The sequence below is a fragment of the Drosophila tropicalis genome, unplaced genomic scaffold, assembly GCF_018151085.1.
Source record: "Drosophila tropicalis isolate 14030-0801.00 unplaced genomic scaffold, ASM1815108v1 contig_859, whole genome shotgun sequence".
Classification (NCBI taxonomy): Eukaryota; Metazoa; Arthropoda; class Insecta; order Diptera; family Drosophilidae; genus Drosophila; species Drosophila tropicalis.
Genome location: NW_027173353.1, coordinates 3,048,405 through 3,070,323, shown reverse-complemented (window position 1 = coordinate 3,070,323; position 21,919 = coordinate 3,048,405). Strand labels below are relative to the sequence as shown.

The 21,919-nt window shown below is 39.1% G+C and overlaps 4 protein-coding genes across 4 annotated transcripts; 1 reads left to right on the top strand and 3 right to left on the bottom strand.

The window, feature by feature from the left end:
* Positions 1-416: 416 nt before the first annotated feature.
* On the top strand, positions 417-4,118 carry PH4alphaMP (prolyl-4-hydroxylase-alpha MP). Its single transcript, XM_068296495.1, has 6 exons — positions 417-604; positions 2,451-2,605; positions 2,674-2,830; positions 2,885-3,740; positions 3,797-3,962; positions 4,018-4,118. The coding sequence occupies exons 1-6, from the start codon at positions 417-419 to the stop codon at positions 4,116-4,118; spliced, it is 1,623 nt and encodes a 540-aa protein (XP_068152596.1).
* Positions 4,119-4,436: 318 nt separating this feature from the next.
* On the bottom strand, positions 4,437-6,398 carry PH4alphaSG2 (prolyl-4-hydroxylase-alpha SG2). Its single transcript, XM_068296493.1, has 5 exons — positions 6,193-6,398; positions 5,945-6,105; positions 4,900-5,882; positions 4,675-4,840; positions 4,437-4,612 (listed from the first exon to the last, which is right to left on the bottom strand). The coding sequence occupies exons 1-5, from the start codon at positions 6,396-6,398 to the stop codon at positions 4,518-4,520; spliced, it is 1,611 nt and encodes a 536-aa protein (XP_068152594.1). The 3' UTR covers positions 4,437-4,517.
* A 416-nt stretch (positions 6,399-6,814) lies between these two features.
* Positions 6,815-21,607, bottom strand: PH4alphaEFB (prolyl 4-hydroxylase subunit alpha-1). Its single transcript, XM_068296277.1, has 10 exons — positions 21,196-21,607; positions 14,192-14,398; positions 10,045-10,196; positions 9,832-9,988; positions 9,574-9,761; positions 8,159-8,328; positions 7,613-8,095; positions 7,488-7,553; positions 7,265-7,430; positions 6,815-7,203 (listed from the first exon to the last, which is right to left on the bottom strand). Exons 2-10 carry the CDS (start codon positions 14,374-14,376, stop codon positions 7,118-7,120), a joined length of 1,653 nt encoding a protein of 550 aa, XP_068152378.1. The 5' UTR covers positions 14,377-14,398; positions 21,196-21,607; the 3' UTR covers positions 6,815-7,117.
* spdo (sanpodo) lies at positions 10,719-12,817 on the bottom strand. Its single transcript, XM_068296276.1, has 2 exons — positions 11,274-12,817; positions 10,719-11,185 (listed from the first exon to the last, which is right to left on the bottom strand). Exons 1-2 carry the CDS (start codon positions 12,675-12,677, stop codon positions 10,850-10,852), a joined length of 1,740 nt encoding a protein of 579 aa, XP_068152377.1. The 5' UTR covers positions 12,678-12,817; the 3' UTR covers positions 10,719-10,849.
* Positions 21,608-21,919: the final 312 nt, after the last annotated feature.

Genomic DNA, 21,919 nt, shown 5'->3' with positions numbered 1-21,919 from the left:
TTATTTAGGCTATCATCAACCAGAATAATTGGCAGAAACTTTTTCAAATATGCAAAGTAATGGCAGTAATGTATGCCACGCCAACATGTTCCACTCTCTTATGGGTCTATTGACCCCAGGACCATTCTTTATTATTACACGCACTTTGTGCTCTATTGAAGCGTTTCATCAAACCTCGAGGGCAGTTCTTTGACCAAAGTTAGAAAGCTTGCCAATGCTCAAAACAGTTGGATCAGCACCCGCAGCCATAAACCCCGAACTGTGAGCTTAATTCAGTCAGCAAAATGATCGCATCTCCATCTCTCAAATGCTGCCGAACAGTTCCCAACGAATCGCAGCTCAACACACATCGAGTTTGGCGCTTTAAACGCCGGTTTTGAATTCGAAAAGAAATATACATACCTACATTTATCGAAATGAAGTGTTTTGTGAAATGTTGTAAAGTATTTATCATATTTATCTGGCAACTTATTGCGGCCAGTTCGGCTGAGTTCTATAGTTCAACTGCTGGCCTAGAGCAACTATATAAAACCGAAGTGATTCTTCTGGACGAGCTCCAAGTCTATGTAAATGAAATTACCCAACATGTTGAGGCTTTGCAGAGGTAACAAAAAGTGTTGAAGACTCTACAAAGAACTGAAAAATATATGTACTTGGGATAAAAAAACTTGTAAATTCCTTAAAGTTCTTTTGAGATAATGAAAAGATCTCTAGTTCAGATCAAGTTCTCATTGAGTAAATTCAATTTATTATAACAATCTAAAGAATTAATTAAAAATTGAAAGTTCTATTCCATTAGATGGAATGTTTTTTAATCAAGCTGGTTTTCTGCTGAGCCTATTTAATTTTATTCAAATGAAAAAAAAAAAAAAGAAGAGATGTGAAATGGAAAATATAAATTCAATCTTTCAACTTGCTGTTTATTAACAAATTTAGCTACTGTCGACTGTCGGTTGCATTGGATTATAAAACCATATTTTTGCTTCAAAGTTAATCAATAATTTTTGGTTTCTGGCGCCCACATTGATTATAAATTAATTGCATATTTTTAGTCAACTCAGCATGTGGGCTGAATGGGTTTTAATTTGGCTTTTGGTCGTGGGCAAAACAGTCGTCATCGTCTAAACGAAGATGTAAGAAAGTAAGAACTTTCTGTAATTCCGTTTAAATCTTTGTGGGACTTGAAATGCATTTGCATTCTCATCCAACCGGTTGATGGGCAGTGCGTTATCTTAATGGTGTTTAACGAAAGATCTTCATAAATTTTATGGCTTTCAGAGATTTGTCATGAAAGCGAAATGTTTAAATTTATATATTTGTTTTATTAACTGCTAATTTCTTCTAGCTTTTTATTTCATATAAAAACAAAAGAGAAGACAAACGTGTCGGGAGTTATCTTTGACTTTTCGGCAGCACTTGTTTCCAGCAAATAAAAAATGAAATAGAAATTTGCATTCGATTATCTATGGCAAATCGATGGCTACCAGCAGCAGCTGCTCTTAATCTTCCAATCAATTGAAAGTTTAGTTTGTTGTTCAGCCAATAAGTGTCAACGACTTGGCAGCAGTTCGAAATATACATATATATAGGAGACAGTCGGCGAATAGCTTACAAATTATTCTATATACTCAGATGTTTGTGCGCATTTTGCAAACCGGATTGAATATTAGCAAAAACCGTTAACAAATTGTAAAGTATATAATTTATATGACCTAAGTATCCATAAAAACAAGTCTTTCCCCTTTTAATCATATCAATATGGAGTACATATACATACAAACACATTGAATTATTTAAAAACATTCTAAATATTGGCATCTTTGGTTTTTTTTTTTTGTTAGTCAGGTGATGGAACAGAAAGTGAAAAATGTATTTCTATGCATTGACAGACAATACAGACAAGAACAAAGAGATATTTTTATTAGCCGCGGTGCGTTTTAAATGAAACAAGTGTTACCACTTAATTGCCAACAAAAACGATCTCACAGAAAAGTGGCAGCTGGCCGCTCGACTTGGAAGCCATCTTAATGGGCCACTACCAAATGATAAACAATGCAAGCGACAAGCGTGAAAACAAATTTGTTTATTATTTAAAACACACTAAAAATCCACTATACATACATACTTGTTGTAGATTTTGCATAATAATCGAATCACTGTTCCAATTAATTATCAACATTTTTATATATTACTGGTTCATTGTGATGCCCTCATGATGAGGGCGGGGTAAAACAAAAGATGACCAAACAACGGAAAAGCTATGGCCATAATGGTTTTTTAGTCTGATATTTAAGACCAGTGAACTGAAATTATGCAAATCTCTTTTATAAGCGATTATGCAAAGTATAAAGAAACCAACAAAAATTAACAAGAAATTGAAATGAAAAATAAAATATTTAACAAGCAAAGCTTCCTAATAAATCTGATTGATGATGGGATTTCTGTTGCAGCGAAATCGATGCCATTCGAATGGAGCATCTTAGTGCCGGCGAAGGCATCGAGAGCTATCTGACCAATCCGGTGAACGCCTTCCGTCTGATAAAGCGTCTGCACAGCGATTGGGAGACCTTTGAGAGCACCGTTGAGGGCGATACAAGTCGCACAAGTTGGTATCAGTCTAATCACGTGACAGTTGCTGATATCTAATCCTCATTTTTGACATTTGTGACATAGACTATTTAGAGGCCATGGCCGGGCACAGACAGAACCTGAGTTTCCCCACGCAAGATGATTTTGTGGGCACGGCGATTGCATTGACGCGCTTGCAGAAAACCTATCAATTGGATGCAGGAGAATTGGCCAGCGGCATGCTGAATGGCATTAAATATGGGTAAATAATTGTGATGGCTAAAACTGAAAACTATTCGACACTTTGATTTCTTAGAGCTGCCATGTCGTGGCAGGATTGTTTTGTGCTGGGACAACATCTTTATGCCTTACGGGACTACAATCACACAGTACCTTGGCTGGAGCAGTCTATGCAACTTCTGGTGCGACAAAGCTATGCCGAGGAGTCGGCCTCTCTCGATTTCATGGAAGCCGTTATGAGCTATTACCGGGAAATGGGCGATTATGAGAATGCCCTTAGTTTGGTCAACTATGTGCTCGCCGTACAGCCAGAGCGTTTGCATCTAATGGAGATGCGTTTTGAATTGGAAAAACTCATAACCGATGGCGTTAAGCAGGGATTGCTCCACGAGACCTTGCGGGCTCCAGGCGACTATCATAGTTCACATGAGTTTCGTCTATACGAGCAGGTCTGTCGCGGAGAGACCCGCCCATCTGCCAAATCTCAGCGAGAACTGCGCTGTCGTCTGCAGAGAAGTCGTTTAAGCTATGAAGTTCTGGAGTTGGAAGAACTGCATCGGGATCCTTTTGTAGTGCAAGTTCATAATATAGTCAGTCAAAAGGATATGGATTATCTGCAGGAAACTGCACGTCCAAACATACAACGTTCACAGGTCTATGCACAGGACCACAACGCCAAGGAGACTGTTGCTGCCGCCTATCGCACCAGTAAGGGAGCCACCTTTGAGTACAGCATACACCGATCCATGGAGCTTCTGAGTCGGCATGTGGCAGACCTTTCAGGACTTGACATGGACTCTGCTGAGATGCTGCAGATAGCCAACTATGGCATTGGCGGACATTATGAACCGCATTGGGATTGCTTTCCTGACAATCATGTATACCTTCCCGACGATCGAGATGGCAATCGCATAGCCACTGGAATTTACTATGTAAGTTCAGTTCACTATAAACAAGTTTATTATATTTTAACCCGACTTATTCTCAGTTATCAGATGTTGAAGCTGGCGGAGGTACAGCATTTCCATTCCTTCCCCTACTAGTCACTCCCGAACGGGGAAGTCTTCTCTTTTGGTACAATCTGCATAGGTCTGGTGATCAAGACTATCGGACAAAGCATGCTGCCTGTCCCGTCCTTCAAGGGAGCAAATGGAGTAAGTAGCTCTGTTTCATTAATTTCATTAAAAGACTTACTCACTGCATTTACAGTTGCCAATGTTTGGATACGACAAAGCAATCAGGACCAAATACGTCCTTGCGGTCTTCAGCGGGATAATGAAATCTCTTTGCCGTTCAAGGAATTTCAATGAACTCTATAGTATTATCTTCATATGGTAAAGCATTTAATTATTTATAAGTTTATATTGTAAGGCGAGGACTTCTTAACTCTTGTCCATTTGATAATTGCTAGAAAATTTAAATAAATTAATTCAAATTAGCAAAAAATGTTTTAAGCAAACATTATTCTTATGTCTAGCTTTTATTTTCTCATAAGTTAGTAAGTAAAACACATAAAAATTACTATTTTATTTTCATAGAGGATTTACTTCCTTATTTATGATTAACTAATTTGGTATAATTCAAGCCTTTTAATTAATTTCATATTAGTCCTAATTCAGAAGGAAGCACAACACAAAGTCTCATCAGGTCCAGGGATAAAGACCTTGCCTTTGAACTCATTTATGTACCTATTTATACATAGCCAGGCCTTAATCCCTGTATCCCAAAGACTTCTCCTCATCGTAGGTAAGAAGACAGGGTCTGCGGAATTCCTGATATCCCGAATGGATCCAAACGTTGCCAACTGAAGGAGAAAAATAATTAAAATAAATGATCAAAAATTGAGATAAATAAATCAAAACTAACTTCGCTTAGAACCAATGAGAACGGGACAACCGGCGTGGATGGTGCGCCTATCAACATCCAGGGAATAATGAAGATTATGCCACATAACCATAGCTCCTTTAATGGGCGGCAGAAAGACATTCAGTTTTACAAAGACCGTATTGCCACCCAGCTCCACATCCGACAACTAGAAAAAGTATACAGTCAATTGGAAAATTGTGACTTTCGTTCTCGACTCTAACTCACATAGAACATGGTCGTTGAGATGCGATCGCCTTTGAAATCATTCGGCAGATTTACTTCAAAATAATCTGGATGCGGTTCATACTGGCCACCCACTCCATAGTTGGCCACCTGCATATGCTCGGCTCCGCCCATGTCGAAACCAGAGATATCAGATATCAGATTACTCAACGATCTCATTACGGGACTACTGTAGTTGAGCCAAGTCTGTTGACTGACTCTGAGATCAGCAATTGTACTTCCGCCATCATCTCCAGAAACTGCCGAACGCCTCATTTCCATTTCGTCGGATTCCTGAAGGATTTTATCGATTTGAGCATCGTTAAGAACACCATGATAGACATTGATATCGGGATCCAGATGCACTTGCTCCACCTTAAGTGGGGCCAATATGAATGAGAAGTGGCGTTTGGCATCTAAATAGCAGCGAAGTGATTTGCCAGTGAATGGCTCTGGCAATCTGTGACCCTGACACAAACGCGTATAGTTAGCATGCCACGTGGGATCCGATGCCACCTCCACCTTTTCTGTTGACAGCATTTCGCGATGAAGCAAATATTTGCGCGTCTGTTGCGCCGAATGAGTGGGCTCTTCTTTCAATATTTGATCTAACAATATGCCAGCCGATTTGGCATTACCCAACTGAAAATTGGCAATAGCCATGTATTCCATTAACTCGAACTCGAACTTTCGCCTATTTAGAATCTTCCGCGAGGAGATAATCAATATTCTAAAAGCCACTTTAAACCATTCCAAAGAGCGCTCGTATTGCTTTAGATCAAACAGCTGAACTCCAATTTCAAAGCATTCCCGCCACTCCAATTCGGTTTCAGTTAATTTGCCATTAATTATACCATCTGCCAAATGATTTGCAGTTAAATTGTAAACCTCTTGCAAGCGATTGAAAGCCTTCACAGCTCCCTGAATATCCGTTTGGTCTGGATAACCGAAGTCCTTGGCAACCTGATCTATCTTTTGCCGATAGTCTAATGGAAAAAACAGTGTCAGGAATACTTATATACATATTTGCAATTCTATGGACACACACCTTCTCTGACCTTATTGTTAACCATCAATTCATGCAGACCATTCCAATCGGTGACCATACGCTTTAGCAATCTAAATGCATGCAACGGATGACCCACATATTCATCGAGTTGCATTCCATCTATGGCCATGGCATGTTCCCGTTTCACTTGCTCAACAAAACTGCCAAAAAGGAACAGAAAAAAAAGCAACAACGTGAAGGGACATCAATCAGCTTTCGTTACGGGTTATCAATCAACATTCAATTACTTGCGATATAAGTTGAGTTGCTCCTCCTGGGCCTTCACATAGACATGTGTGGCATCGAGTATCTCCTTCTCGACATATGCCAAACCCTGCATGGTGTCCACAGATGAGTAGAACTCACCATTACTACCGCCGGGTAAATGGAGAACACGTAAAAATAGCAGGACTAGCTGCCAAAACGAAAACATGCAACGACTACGATGTGACATTTTGAAATGAGAGGAGCAACTGACTCTAACTTCGTATGCCTCGTAATTGTATCATAGCATCTGTTGCCAGTTTACCAAATATTCCATTTCCAAAAACAAGAAGAACAAAAAATTGTCACGTATCCAGAGAGTTGAATAAAAAACGCTGAGCAAACAACTCCGGGCAGTGACAAGTGTGCGGCTAAATCAACAACAATTCTGTGGTTCACTCTTTCGCTTTCACTCCACTCCACTCCATTCTCATACGCATTCTCTCATATTATTCCATCGAGAATAGTATTTCACTAGAATATTCAGTATTCCCACAACAAGGGGGAGAGCTAGAGATGTGCACTTTGATGCGTAAATTGATTTACCAACAACGATAAACCGATTTGTCCTGCATCAGATATCAGCACGGCTTACATACTAATGCATTTGTTCATATTTTAGTTGATTTTATTGCAATTTGTTCTACTATTTAAACTAGACAATGTACAAAAGTAGATAAATTCAATAAAAAATTGCTATATATATAACCTAATGAGAGGGAAAAAAAGAATTATAATTGTTTGAGTAATTTTTGAGAATTATTTTCATGGTATTTACAATAGGAATTCATTCATCTTAAACACGAAAAGTAGAGTAACAAATGCGTAAGTGGAAGCATCTTGTATGAGCATCTTGATAGATTTGATTCATAGATTCGTTGTATTAAACTAACTAGTGTCCCACTAGAACTAAATGGCGAAATCGCCATGATCCTCAGTCAAATCGCAGGACCTGCGGAACTCTTGTCCTCGTTCATGTATCCATTTGTTAGACACTAAAGAAAACAAAGACAAAATGAATGGAATTCTCATTTCGAATTCGTTAGGGCAACTTACCCCATTTGGTGCCTGTAAGTACGGGGCAAGCCGCATGTCGCGTTCTCACATCACCCTCGCCATCGCGATGGAGATTCATCCAAAAAGCAGCTGTTCCCTTCTTTGGCCACAAGGCAGCATGAAGGGAGGTGAAAACTGTTGCTCCACCCTGCTCTACGTCGCTCATCTAAAAGAAGTAACCATTAATTTCTGTTGTATTCAATGAAATTTTTGTTTCACTTACATAAAACAATACAGTGGCAATGCGATTGCCTAAATTTAGGCCCTCAAAGGCTCGTTTCTCCTCTCGCTGAAATACAGATAACCAAAAATTAGGTAAACGCCATGAACTTGCTTGGTTTCACTTACCCTGGCAAAATCGAAATGAGGCTCATAGTGTCCTCCTATGCCATAGTTAACCACTTGCAGCTCCTCAGCCGAGTCCATATCCAAGCCAGTCATATCAGCTGTACGCTGAACCACTGTGCCAATCACTTGATCTTCTTCGGTCTTTAGCCAGGCTGACTTACTAATACGATAGTTGGCCGTTTCCAGGGCTCCAGTAACTGAATTCTGGACAGTGGCTCGACGAAAACGTGGACGAGCCATGCGTTTTATTAAATCCATCTCACTGTCATACATGGCATCGTGATAAATCACTATATACGGATCCATGTGTGCCTCCTCCAGTTTCAATGGACCCAATCGCAAGAAGGGCACATGGTTGGTTACATAACGACAGCGCAGAGGACGCAGATCGGCTGGAGAAGGTTTCAGTTCACCCCGACATAGCATTTCATAGGCCTTGCGTTCGGTTATATCGTAAACTCCAGGATCACTTTTTGCCACGGGCTAAAGGGTTAAGAATTGCTTCAAATGGGAGCAACTTGACAAGAGAACTCTAATTTCACTTACCAAATCGGAGACCGGCATTTCATCAGAGCCATCATCACCTTTCATGCGTTTCATCTCCTTGAGGTGGGCTATCTCCTTTTCGTAGAATTTCTTATTGCCATTGGCTCGTTCATGATAGGGCAGCAATTGAAGCAGTTCGTTTGTCATGAGCAAGGCGCTCTCCACATTGCCTAAAAGCACATCGGAGTAAAATAATCAATTATACCAATCAAATATATATGAGAGTGAAGAATAGCAAATTGGTTTAGAGTTTCCAAGTGGAGGCCATAAATTAATTGCCAAAACAAAAAGTTATTTTTCTCTTCCTCTACATTTTAGAATGCAAAAATATATATATTCTCGACTGCCTAAAAGTAGACTACACTTTTTTCTGACATCCCCCAAAAGCACACACACACACACATACACAAAGTGTGGTAAAAATTTCCTCAAAAGAACTTTTTCATCCCCACCCACCATCACACAGAACACCACAAACTTGTCTTGTTTTTACCTAGTTTGATGGCAAAAAGTTTGGTCTTGGTCTTGCATTTGTTTATTTATTCATTTATGTGTCCAGACGGTTATTTATTGTGGCCAGGACATTCTGGAGGTGACTTTTTGCTCTAATTAGTTTGCCTGCCACGTTGAAGCCACATTTCATTTGATTGAATTTTCAAGCTCTTGTAGGGGCCAGGAAGACCTAGATTTAAACGTGTAACAGAGAGTTGGAATTTCTGTCACTCTATAGGCAGAAACCTTGCCAGCGACAGGAATTTAAATTCTTCTGTTTTTTTTTCTTGGATTTTATGTCACAGCAATTTCAGCGTGACATCTCCTCCAACCGCTCTCTGTGTTTCATGTAGGTGTGTGTGTATGCCTAGGCAGGTGTAAAGGTAAAAAGCTACAAAAAAAGGGCTATATTATGTCAAAATGTACGTTACCTGCCTTAAGGCCCGCCGCATTGTGTGCCTCTGGCAGCTTTAATACAATATGGCAACACTTTCGACCATAAATTCTATGGCCCCCAGCCACACCACCCACATCACACACACACTCCCTTACAGAATATTAAACATAAGGGAGCAGACAATACATGGTTCATAAATATATGTGCGAATACGTGCAATTGTGTGACTCACGTTGTAAGGACAACGGTAGCAAAGAAACATGTTAATAAAGTCCTCTTTGGCTACATTATTGCACTTAAAAACACACTCAGAGCAGAGAGTTTAGAGCTCAGAGTAGAATTGTCTCAGCCTGTGAATGAGCCAGGAATTTTTGCACTTACTACTTAAATGTCCTGCAACACCTGGCTATGGATGGTGGTTAATGGACCAACAAAATGCAATTTCCTGCTGGACGTAAATGGACTTTAGCTGCCATGCAAAACGCAGCTAGCAAAGCAAACGCACAACTCGAAGGCACTTACTTACCCTGTTTGTAGGTGGAGAAGGCCAAATATTCTAGAATGTCAGCCCGGGTGAAGGTTTGAGTCTGGTTGTGCGTCTCCTCCAGCATGCGGGACATCGCCTCGTTCATCCAGAGCACTGTGTGATAATAGTCATGGTTCACATAGGACTGACGGCCCAACTCGAAGCAGTCATCCGAAGACATTGCCGTACTTCAAAGAACATTCTTTTGTCAGTTTTGTGAACGAACGCAAATCATGCCAGAAGCATGTTGCCACTCACCTATACTGGATGCCATTCAGCTTGCCACGTGCCACACTCGATGTGTCCAATTGGTAGGTATCCTGTAGACGTAACAAGGCCACCGCTGCCCCATTAAGATCCTCGTCCGAGGGAAATTTCAACACATTGCGGTATTGTGTGAGATTTTGCAGAAAAGCTAAAGTGAAGGGGTATCACCTTGAGTTGCCATGTAAAAAAAAGAAAGTCACTTACCACCGCCCACATCGTGCTCCATGAGATTCTCAACTTGCCGCCAGTCGGTGGTCAGACGTTTGGTTAGCAAATATGCATTTATTGGATTAGATACATAAGCTGTTATATCACTAGACGCATCCGCGTGTTCCCTTTGGTATTCATCCATCTTACTGCAAGTATTAAAAACAAGTTAATAAGTCCTATACGACAGTTGACTAAGTGCTTTTGTTTATGGCTTCTGCAAATTGACTTATTGCCCAAGAGCAAGACGAACACGCTTTTCATTACCAGTAAAAACTATTTTCCAAGCGGAATAATAAACTTTTCAGCTTACACTTGTACTCATTATAATGGAAATTTAAAGTTCCCTCCCTAATGTCCTTAATGTGTTCAATAAAAGTTGCTCCAACTTTAAGAGAATTTACTAGTTTAGTTTGGTTACCCAAAATCAACATCATCAACTCATGCTAACTCAGACTTTAATCTAATTTTAATCTGTTATCAGTACTTGATTAAGATTCGTCTTTATTCAATGCTTATGTTAACTTAAATGTTAAATAAATAAAAATAACTTAGATTTATACTAAATACTAAATACTAGGCTAATTACAATCGATAAAAGGTTACCATACACTTAACTAGTAACCTTAACTAACTAATGCGTTTATTGTATTTACAGTCTTGTGTTTGTAAACAAAAATTCTGTATATGGAATTTTGTATTCTTATTTGCTTTTTGGTCTTTTAGCCGTTCGGTGTACCGCTTGATGGAAATTTTTACTTAAACTAATTGCTAAATTAAAAGTAAAACTAAAAAGTTAGTCTTAGACCACATTTACGCGGTTATCCGGGGGCGGGCGATAGCACCACAGACTACCAACCACACCGAGTCCAATGAAGAACATTGTGAATGTGGAGAGACCCAGAATGACTCCGGTGGTAACGTCATGCAAGGGCAGACCCGGAAAGGGGTCCAGCACAAGAATCACGAGGAGGCCGCAGCATTTGATTAAACAAAATACAGTGACCAGAATATACCCCGAGGTGTAACTTCGATTGGGCAGCCATTCACACTGGCGTGAACGAAAACCGAGGAATCCCAATCCCATTCCACAAAAGGATGCCATCAAACCGAACTGCAGGTAGAATGATTTACCAAACTGTTGGTGGGAGGAAGAATGAGAAGGAGAAAGTAATTAATTAAGAGTTGCAGGTGAATAATTCAACGCAAGCAGAAAGTGCACTTACATGGGCTATCATGTAAATGATGAGGCCAGCATTCATGGTGCTGCCCAGGACCAACATCAGCGATACGACGGCCAAAGTGATGGTGGCATTGGCCAACTTTTGCGGATACGAATTATTGTTCAACTGTGATTTCCCCTGGATGCTGCTTAGATCCTGCTCTTGCTGCTGTTGTTGTTGCTGCTGCTGTTGGACACGTGGACTTATCACTGCCATGGAGCGGTCCGTGCTCTGTTGGGATGACATCGGCACTGGCACCACGGGCTTAACCGTCTCGTAGTGCAAACGCTGGGGCGAAAGTCGTGCCTGCCGCGAGGGTAGCGTGGGCAGAGCCACCGCTTGATTAATGTGTTGCTGACTCTGATACAGCTGAAGGCGACGCTCTTGCTGCAGCTGCTCCTGATGGGCCGCATTACGTGGCGTGGAATGTGCCAGACGTGGGGGTGGTTGCATTTTTCTTGGCGTCGAGAGTAATTCGTGCAAGGCTCTTGTGGCAGCTGCTGCGTTTCTCTGCTGTGGCGTCGATGTCCTCATAGCAAAGTGTTGGTGCTGATGCTGCTGTTGTTGTTGTTGTTGCTGCTGCTGCTGGAAAACACTCAACTCTGTGGTACTCAGGCAAGTTTCCTGTTGCTGCATTGACAAATCTTCCGCCATATCATCATCATCCGCCTCGGTTGGTATCACCGCGTATCTATGTGCCCGACCATTATGCATTTGTATTATTTCCTGATTCTCATCAACTAGTTCCTCATCCTCGGCCGTGGGCACCATTTGATATCGTTGATTGCTATTCTTATCCACAATAAGAAATGTTTTGCTGCCAAAGTCACTGGAGAAAGCATGCTTGATCTTGGGTTTCGGTGGCAACGGAGCAGCATTCAACATGGGCGGCAAGCTGGCAAATTGTGTCTCCTGATGCGGTTCCTCGTGGAATGAATGCGGTTCCTCATCCGATTGCAGGCCATGCCGGGAGCCATATCTATCTAGATTATCTTGCGATTTAGCCAAACGTTGGGCAGCCTGTCCTGGCACAATGGCATACCGACTTGCTGCCAAGGATCCGTTTGCTGCAGCCAATTCCTCTAGAGGAACCAAGGCATACCGACCACTAGAGGCCGCTGCAGCCTGCTGCTGCTGGTATTGGGGGTGCAGCTGCTGCTGCTGCTGGTGTTGCTGCTGTTTCCGCGTCACCGAACGCGTTGACATGCTACGCTGCATACGAAGCGGACCCTCGCGTGGATCACGACAGGGTGAGCGAGCCACCGCATTAAAATTCACTTGCAGGCTGCGATTGTAAATGGACTCGACACGACTGGCATTGCCACTGCCACTGCTGATGCCACTTGGCACTGGATAGAACTCACTGTTCTGGCAGAAAGCCGGATTGGTATAATTATGCTGTGACATTATGCCGCACTGTACTTCAGATCACAATTGATAGCGAAATATTCTAGAGTCTTGAGACTTGGCTGACTACCGAGACAACCTTTCTCCACGACAACTGCGACTCAACTGATGTTGAACTTCCACCAGCGACCGCTCCTCGACTTGCAACTTCCTGCGCCGGCGCGCAGTCGAGTGGATCGGCCCAAGCAATCTTCCCCTCCACCAACATTCTCTATATACCAAACTGTATATATTTATATCTATGTATATACACACACATAATAATTGTGCTCAAGACACCCGTACAATGGTTATAGGGCAAATGTTTGGCGCGTTCCATTTCGCTAGAGAAACATCTGCTCCTGCAACAACCGAAACAACTCAGGGGTTGAAATGTTATTGCGCTGCGACCACGTAAAAAGGAGCAGCCGGCGCAAACAGCGTTTGCTTTATCAGCAGTTTTAATATTGTATTTACCAACTCATAACTATATAGAGCTCAAAGTATATGTATGTATGTAGAGGGAAGGAAGGTTCCTAAGGCAGCAGCGACCGTTACATTTGGTAAGCCAAAAGAAAATAAATGGGGGAGAACCACCCGCAGTTTGTGTTGGTTGTTTGAATTGCATTTATTCGAGCCACTGTGGTCCATGCAAAGCAATTTAATTGGATTTGGGCCACCATTTGGTCAACAGAGAGACACAGCAAAAGAGAAATCATAGACTTAGCCCGTCCATACTCACTTGCATATCGACAATATTTGCTCTGCCATATAGGACAGCTGCAGAAGGTCCTTCTGTCAGTTGGAAAATTAAAGTCGCATTTACAAAAGACAGGCACGAGCCACAGACAGAGGCAGGAGGCAGAAGACAGACAACGAGAGATCAAAAAACAGAGAACGAGTCTCCCGCAAGGGGGCAATGACAGCTCACAAGGATAAGGCAAAGACAGGACCAAACAGCTGTCAGCTGTTAGGCCATTGTTGGTGTTGTTGTTGTTGTTGCAAGGATCTTGTCGGTGACAAGGGAGTAGTAGGTAAGATACATACATAGATCCTCATTTGTGTGTTTTTGATTAAAAGCAGAGAGGAGTTGCCTCACCACATCCGCACTAACAAAACGAACTTCCTTTCGTTTAAATACATCAATTCTTCTTATATATAAATATGTCCTTATATATACAATCCATACATTTATATAGCTAAAGATAATGATAGATGCAAGCGCCGCCGCCTCACACATGTAACATCTAGCTACGTGCAACAGCTGCTCCCTCTGTTTAGTTGCACCATCATCAAGACTCGCACGTGGCAAGAACATAATTATTAACATGCAGCTGAGCTACCTGAGACACTTCCAAGCCATTCAATCTAATTTATATGCCCCCTCTCTGGCTATTTATGCCATTTACTCATTTGAATATGGATTTATGCTAAAATAATTTAAGCTCATGCCTTTTTTTGTTTTGTTTTTGCGGTTTGATTAAATGCGATTCGCTTATCTTATGATTTGACATATGTATCTTTCAAATACTCACTTCTTCAAATAGCTCAGCTTGTCTTCCTGGACGCGTATATAGCCTTCTAGATTATTTATTAATACGGATTCAGTCTCAAGTAGTTCCTCCATTTCCGCCAGAGCCGTATACAGCTCACCCCGAACGCCCGAAATGCATAACAGCAAAAGGCCAACAAGTCCCACATTTGTCCAAATTGGCAACATTTTGACCAATTATTTGCTTAGCCTGTAAAAAACAAATGAATTAATTACCATTTAATTGTCATTTTCATACCAACAGCAGCTTATCTCTTAAAGCGCACTGATCAAATGAAACCGGGATTCATTTTGGGGCCAAGTGAGCGACTGGGAGCAGTTTTGAAGTTTTAGGTAATTAATTTAAATGAACGTCTTTAATTTTATTTTATTTGCCATGTGAGTGAAGTTTGTTTTATGGCGTTGATAATGTGTATAAACGGGTAAGAGAAATTAATGAATTAAAAGAAATGTTTGCCAGACTGTGAAATACTCTACCTAATTTGATTAGAAAGTTGCGAAGAATTTGCTCAAGTTTAATGTATTTTAAATTGTTATAATTTATTTCTTAATCCGCCATTAAGTGAGCGTTAAAAACCACTTGCAAATTTGCGTTAATCGGAGCAACACCTTTTGTTAATTGTTTTTATATTAACCAATTAAAACATTATCACTAATGTACCCTAACAATCGTGGTCAATTCACACTTGTATATAATATCCGTTTGTTGACCAGGTTTTTATTTGATTTATTTATAAACAATGCAAGTCTTTTTCTTCTTCTTTGGATCTTATACATAGCTTGTGGCTTAGTTAACGTGCAAATAAATTTTAATTGATATTAATTAGTGACTCGTTGTTAATTCGCATATTTAAGATAGATGCGCTTTTAAACATATTTTATTGAAGAAAAAACCAAATCGATGATTTCATGTCTTCGGGTGGGTGGTCCCCCCCCCCCTACTTCCAGACAAAAGAGGCATATACAGAGGATGGCTTGGTTGGTTGGATGCATATTTGTCAAGCGAAATGTATAATTAATCAGCGATAATTAATTTACCTGTATACCACATCAAAGTTACACTCACACACAGACACTGACACTCAAACTCATGCTTGGAATGGTAATTGCTCACATTAATCAAATTTTCTGACTTTGGTTGGCAAATGAATTTTTCGCCAGCCAAAGGATGAGACAAAAAATGAACTAGACGAGATCTTAATCGCTCCCATGCTGAGTACATTAGAAAAAGCTGTTAAGAATATGAAAATATATATATATTATATAACTGCTGATATGAATCTATAATTAGTATGCAGTAAACAGCAAAAACTTGACCAAGTTTTTTTTTTTTTTTTTTGGTTTTTGTAGCTTTTTATTTTTTATTGCTCATGAAATGTTCCAAATGCTTCGAAATTTATGTCAGCTAACATATGTTTCTCAGGGGGATGGGTCGGGGACACAACCTGTCAGCAAAATATTAAAGAAAAAACAAACTGCCCCATAGCTTCCTCTGGCTCCTCCCTCTCCCCCAGTCCCCCTCGATACTCAATCCACTTCGAAATCAACAATGAAAATGCAAACTCACAATTCATAGCCCACAAAAACCGGTTCTGTTTGGGCTTGGTTCTATTTCTAGTTAACTCTTTTGGAAGCTGATTAGAAAGGGGACCAAGACATTACTTAAACTTTGATGAGATAGATGGTCAACGGTTTTCAAAATTTCTACTAAATCCTCCAATGATCTACTAATTCTGTAGCATTTTAATTGGAGTTCAAAGAACTTGTGTATCTGTAAAATATGCAAATGTATCTCACAGATACGCGTGACTGCTGACGTAGCAGCTCTCGAAAGACAAACCTCGCATTGTTCGACGCGGTCAAACATTGATCATTTAACGGTATTCTGACCATTCCTCCAGTCACGTTACACAATCAAACTTATTGAAATGCAAATAAATACTTTTTATTCTGCAACATCTGCAAATATATGAGGGAATCAACAAAAAAACACTAAAATTCGCCTGAGTCAACAATGAAAACATTTTTATTTAATGAGTTCAGCGAACTGTTAAGTAGTTAACTTAAAAGTTGGTCCATTTTAAATAATGTTGTTTAGTTGGCACTTTTATTTTTTACTATTTTACACCACAAAAATGTCTATATATGGAACACTTTTCGTTTCTTTTCAATTACTCGCCTTTCTGGTCGATCAAATTAATTGACCAATTAAATTTAAACGCCTTTTATATGCAAAAAAAAAAATTATCAAAAATTAAATTCAAATAAATTCAGTTCAGTCTGTTAGCCACTTCTTTCATACACACACACACACACACAATCGCTTTGTGCAGTTAAAATGTCAAAAACCAATACGAATTATCATATAGACATTTCGGTTTTTGTTTGACAACAAAATGTCCAAAATGTTCGAGTAGTAAATTGAAATACAATTCAGTCTCAATTCAGTTCAGTAACTAATTACTGCCGGGCATTGCAAATTGCCAAGGCCTAATTGAAGGGTGGCAAATGCAGTCCATGAAGAATTTATCAATCAACAAATGGACACAACGAATAATTGATGAAAAATTGCCAAAGGAAATGCATTCCAAAAGGCAGATTCATTTCACAAATAGTTGAATCTATTAAGTTTTAGTAATGAAAAGTGAAAATTTCAGTTCATTGAAATCGTTTACTGACTTTAACTATCAATTTGAAATCTTTAAGCTGCCGGAAACTTAAACGTCTAATCCTTTAAACATAAATGAATGTTTATTTAAATTCAATGACTAAAATAAATTAAGATCATCCACTATAATGCCGGCTCTCGTTTTTGATTTAAATATGAATTTTAATGGCCTTAATACCTAATCAACTTGCCATGAAAATCATTTAACTCGCATTTAGTATTATTAGTTAAACTAATCGTATCAAATTGTTAAAAACTGATTGCAACTTAATCGCATTTTTAGTTACTACACAAATTCCATTGGCTTGTGAGTTATTAATTAACTAATATTCAATTAGTAATTTAATGTAACGCAAACTATTTCATGTAAACATTAAATTTTATTGATTTTCCATGTTGATTATTAAGTTTGATTAAATTTTCCTCTTATGTATGTATTTATTGCCACGCCTTTAATGTATCTTGCGTGCCACTTTATTACTTTTTTTGTTGTTGTTGTTGTTGCTTTTTTTTAGTTTATGCAATAAGCAATTTCTTATATCTTGCTCACTTATTTGCGGTAGCTTCTCCCATTTTTTTTTTCTTCCTTCTTTGGCATTTACCACTTGCAATCCACCGAAAGGTAAGAAAATGCAATGAAAATTTGCAATTAAGTAAATTATGAAATGTTTTGTGTGAAATGCTGACTAAGCTCATTAGCTAAAGCGAACACAGAAAGTGAATGACTGACTGGATGACTGACTCCCCGACTGACTGACACAAAAACTACCTTCATATATGTATGTATAGACTTCTCTTTGGGTTAAATATTCTGTGCAAAGTCAGCAACAATTTTCTTGCCTTTTTTTTTGGGTTGAAGATTGAAATGCCATATATGTATTCCTGCCCCTTTGCTTAGTAACCAACTAGTTTCTGCAGTTGAGCCGTTGGTTTCAAAGTGTCACACCCGGATACCTGGAGAATCCTAGTTGAATTGTCAATGTACAGTGAAGACTTGTTAGTAAGAACAATGCTGGAACTTTACATAATACAAGATGTAGTAAGAAGAAAGAGTAAAAGAGAGAGTGTAAAAAACTAAAATTTTTGCTGGAAAATTCGTTTGCGTGGTTTCCTGCTTGCTAGGACCTCTTACTGTATTGGGTTCCAGTCGTTTAGACCCAACGCCCACAGAAAACAGTCAGAGATACTGAAACGATACGACAATGGCCTGAAAACTTATGGTGAACAGTATATTTCCCCCATTTCCTGTCTGCCAGCCTGTTTGTCCTGTTTGTATTTAGGTTTTGCCCTGTGTGTGTGTGTGTGTGTCTGTTTTGTTTGTCCTTGGCAGCTTCTCTCTTATTCTCCTGTTGATCTGTGGCAGTTGCAACCAATTCAAATGAAAGTGTCAGCAAAATGGCAAACATAACATTTTAAATGAAGGCTGACATCATTATTCAGGTGCAAATGTCACAGGGACAAACTACATACTATTGCTGTGGCTATTGCTGATTGCAGCAGGTGGCAAATATCGCTTCTAAGCAGTGGGTGAAAATGGAAACCCCGCACAGACAAAGGTAACTGAATAAATAGCAAGGCTACCTACCAAACTCATCTATCAGTTTTATAAGCCATCTGGGGCATAATTATAATTCAGCCAAGTCAATAGCTGACATTTATGAGCTGCCAAAAACAAAAAAGAAACCGCATAAAAACAGCTCAGTAAGCATAAAACTATGCGTCCGCATCCAATTTGACACTTCGAGCTGGCAGGGCTTGTTGCTTTTGGCCCGCTGGTTTGCCATTTTGGCCAGAAATGAAAACTGTTTGCTTTTTGTTGGGGGGTTCTTTTGTTTTTCCAGCGGCTTACCGCTAATGTCGCACGATACTGTCTGCCATCTGTTGGGCATTAAATGTCAACCTCACCATCCGAATGACCTACAGCAATGAATGCTGATGCCATTGTCGATGGGGATGCCAGTAGTAGTATCGACAGCCATTTGGCAAAATCGAAAAGTTTCATTCGTGTTTCGTCTCTACATTTGTTTGCCGTTTTCTTTGGCTGGCCAATTTGCATGGTTTCGGCAAAATCGTATGCATAATTAAAAGCAAATTGACGGCAGTTTCGCTGATTTCTTGTTGCGTCTGATGCTAAGGCTGTAATTTGATTTCAAGTTTTTCCTTAACATTTCGGCTGATTTAATGGGCTTGTTAGACCCGCCTCGACATTTGCATTTGAGTCGTTTTAGGTACACATTTAAGATGTTTCCATGGCTCATTTAGCATTGGCTTGAAAACAGAAGTTTAACGAATAGATACATTACGAAATTATTCACACACAAAAAGTACTTAATTGACACTTACGTAGGTAGTTAAATATGCATTGGGTAATGCATTTAGTATTGTTTCTGTTTACCTTTGTACAGTGTAGTTTTAGCATTTCATAATATTTTGAAATATTTTTGACCAAATGTCTATTCCTTTGAGCCTTCAACCATTGTCCTTTTTCAAACGGTATGAATTTGCATTTCATTTTCAACAAATTTACTTATATACTAAAAAATGTATTTCATTCGCTATTTGCACTTGAGACAAGTTTTTCTGTAAATTATGCAAACCAAGTTTCAAGTTTATTCCAAAAGAAAAAAGAGAATTTCTTGAGTAAAGTCTTAAAGAAAATGTCAATTAAATTCATATGGGATGTAAAAACTTTTCACCCAAAAAATGCCCGAAAACTTTTTATGGGTCAAGTCTTTTAAATTGTTTAAGCCCTTTGCCCACTTGAACCCTTTTTTAACTGGAATCTATGAAAAATGTATGAGAAGGATGCCCAAGGAAAAAATGTTTACAACAATTGCTGAAGTGCAACCAACAAGTTTGTTAATTAGTTATGAAAATGGCTTCCAATTGGCAGATCTCATCATTTGAAAGCGTGTGCACACATAAATTTAACAATTCACCTTGAAAAGTGTAAACATACAGCCCATGTAACTAGTTGAAAAGCTCATAAAAAACCGGTTGAAAATGGTTTTGCACAAAAATAATCATCAGATATAAAACATACAGACACACACACACACACACACATGAGGATGAGACAATCATGAGGAGGAAGAGAGATGCTCCACAGGTTCGGAAATGGATGTGGATCACTCCAGTGCCATATTAATCTACTCAACACTCTCTCGGGGCCAAGTGACTTTCATTTTCAAACAAACAGAAATAGCAATTTATGTACTTAACAATCAATTTACAAACAAACCGGTCTTCCACGCATTTTTAATTTGCACAAAAATATTGAAAAATCAAACAAAAATAATTGTAGAAGTCCCATAATAATTACACGTTCCAACAAGGTTTTGCCTCGTGCTTAGTTTATCTAATATTCAGTAAGTCTTGACAAAATTTTCAAATTATCTTTCTAAAACGTTTTATCAAGCAAAGAACTCAACTCTAATAGGAAGACATGATAGTAAGTCCTGTAATTAGTCCTGTTATTCAATTAAATACTTTAATTTCTTATGATTCCTACTTAGAACATTTGTAGTAATGTGTTCTAAAGAACAATGAACTTTTGAAAACTCAATAAATTTATATATATTTCGAGGAGGAGAGGGAAAAAAAGTAACCCATATGAAGGCTGTTTTGAGTTTTCAAAAAATATTAAGAAATTCATAAATTAAACAAATTCAGACAAGTCTTCTAATGAGCTAAAATAAAACCAATAAGAATCTCATTCAAACGAGAGCGCTCAGTATATAAACTCATGTGGAATGATTCAGCTTATAGAACCAGTTCCTTTCCAGATATGTATGTATTTAGGGGTTGAAATTTCCAAAACAGTTTTCCAGCAAACATGTGGAGAAGAAATTCGAAAGCAAAACAAAGACGCAACACAAAAAAATTGACTACGTGACTGACCAAGACGAACTTCCTCTAAAAAAAAATGTCTATATATAATTTTTTTTGTACAATTGCCGATAGTTTTTTTTTTATAATTTATTTTTGCTGCTTATCTCCCCGACAGAGGCGACAATAATGAACTATGTATGAATGTATGTACATATTTGATAGATGTGCATATAGTATATAGAATTTAATGGGGAAGCATGATTTTAATTGAACATTTCGCCTCATGCACATACATATGTAAAACAAATGTTTGAATCTCGCCTGGCTGACAACAATCGCAATCACATTTTCCCCTAATCACCATCAAATTCCATATGAAGTGACCCATATTTACTTCAAGATTCAAGACTTCCCCCCCGGCGGTCTTATCAAACGGATGCCGCTGCAGATGCAGAACACGTCATTCAAAAATGTTTGAAAAATCTTACCCGTTTATTTAGGATTTAAATGATTCCTTGGAACTTGTTGCTTTGGCTTCTTTCCGATCGAATGTAAGATGCACTTTTGTCACGTCTGCCTTTTGCCTTCCCTTTTGTTTACTGTTTCTTTCTCACACACACTTGTAATGCCGTTTCATTCAGATACCTAGAGACCGCCTGCCGATGCCACTGACTCTTGCGATTTGCATTGCACCCACGCCACCCACATTAAATGAGATTCCTGGGATTCCTCATTTGCACTTAACCTAAACACGATGTGTTTTCTTGTTCACTTTAGTTTCTTGCACTTTTCTTGCCGTTTCGTATCGTTGCGTTTATGTTATTTTTATTTTCAATCAATCCTTAATTATTGCTTCTTTGATTTCTGCGTCCGCGCACTGAGCACCGTCAAATGGAACTGATGTTGTTGCCGCCTTAGCTAAGCGTAGATAAAGATACTTTTTGTTCAGTAACCTCATGTGAGAATGAAGTAAGTAAGTCGTCTCGCCGACTTAGGTATACCATGCACCAGTAGAGTAAGTATTTCAATTTTATTAAACAAATGCATTTTCACATGTTTTTTACAAGTTTTTTCAAATTACTGGGGCGAAAATGGGCGTGGCAAAAATTTGAAATAAACTTGACCTATTTACACACTACACGAGTCTACATACCAAATTTTGTGGCTCTAGCTTTTATAGTCTTCGAGATCTGCTGGTTCATACAGACAGAC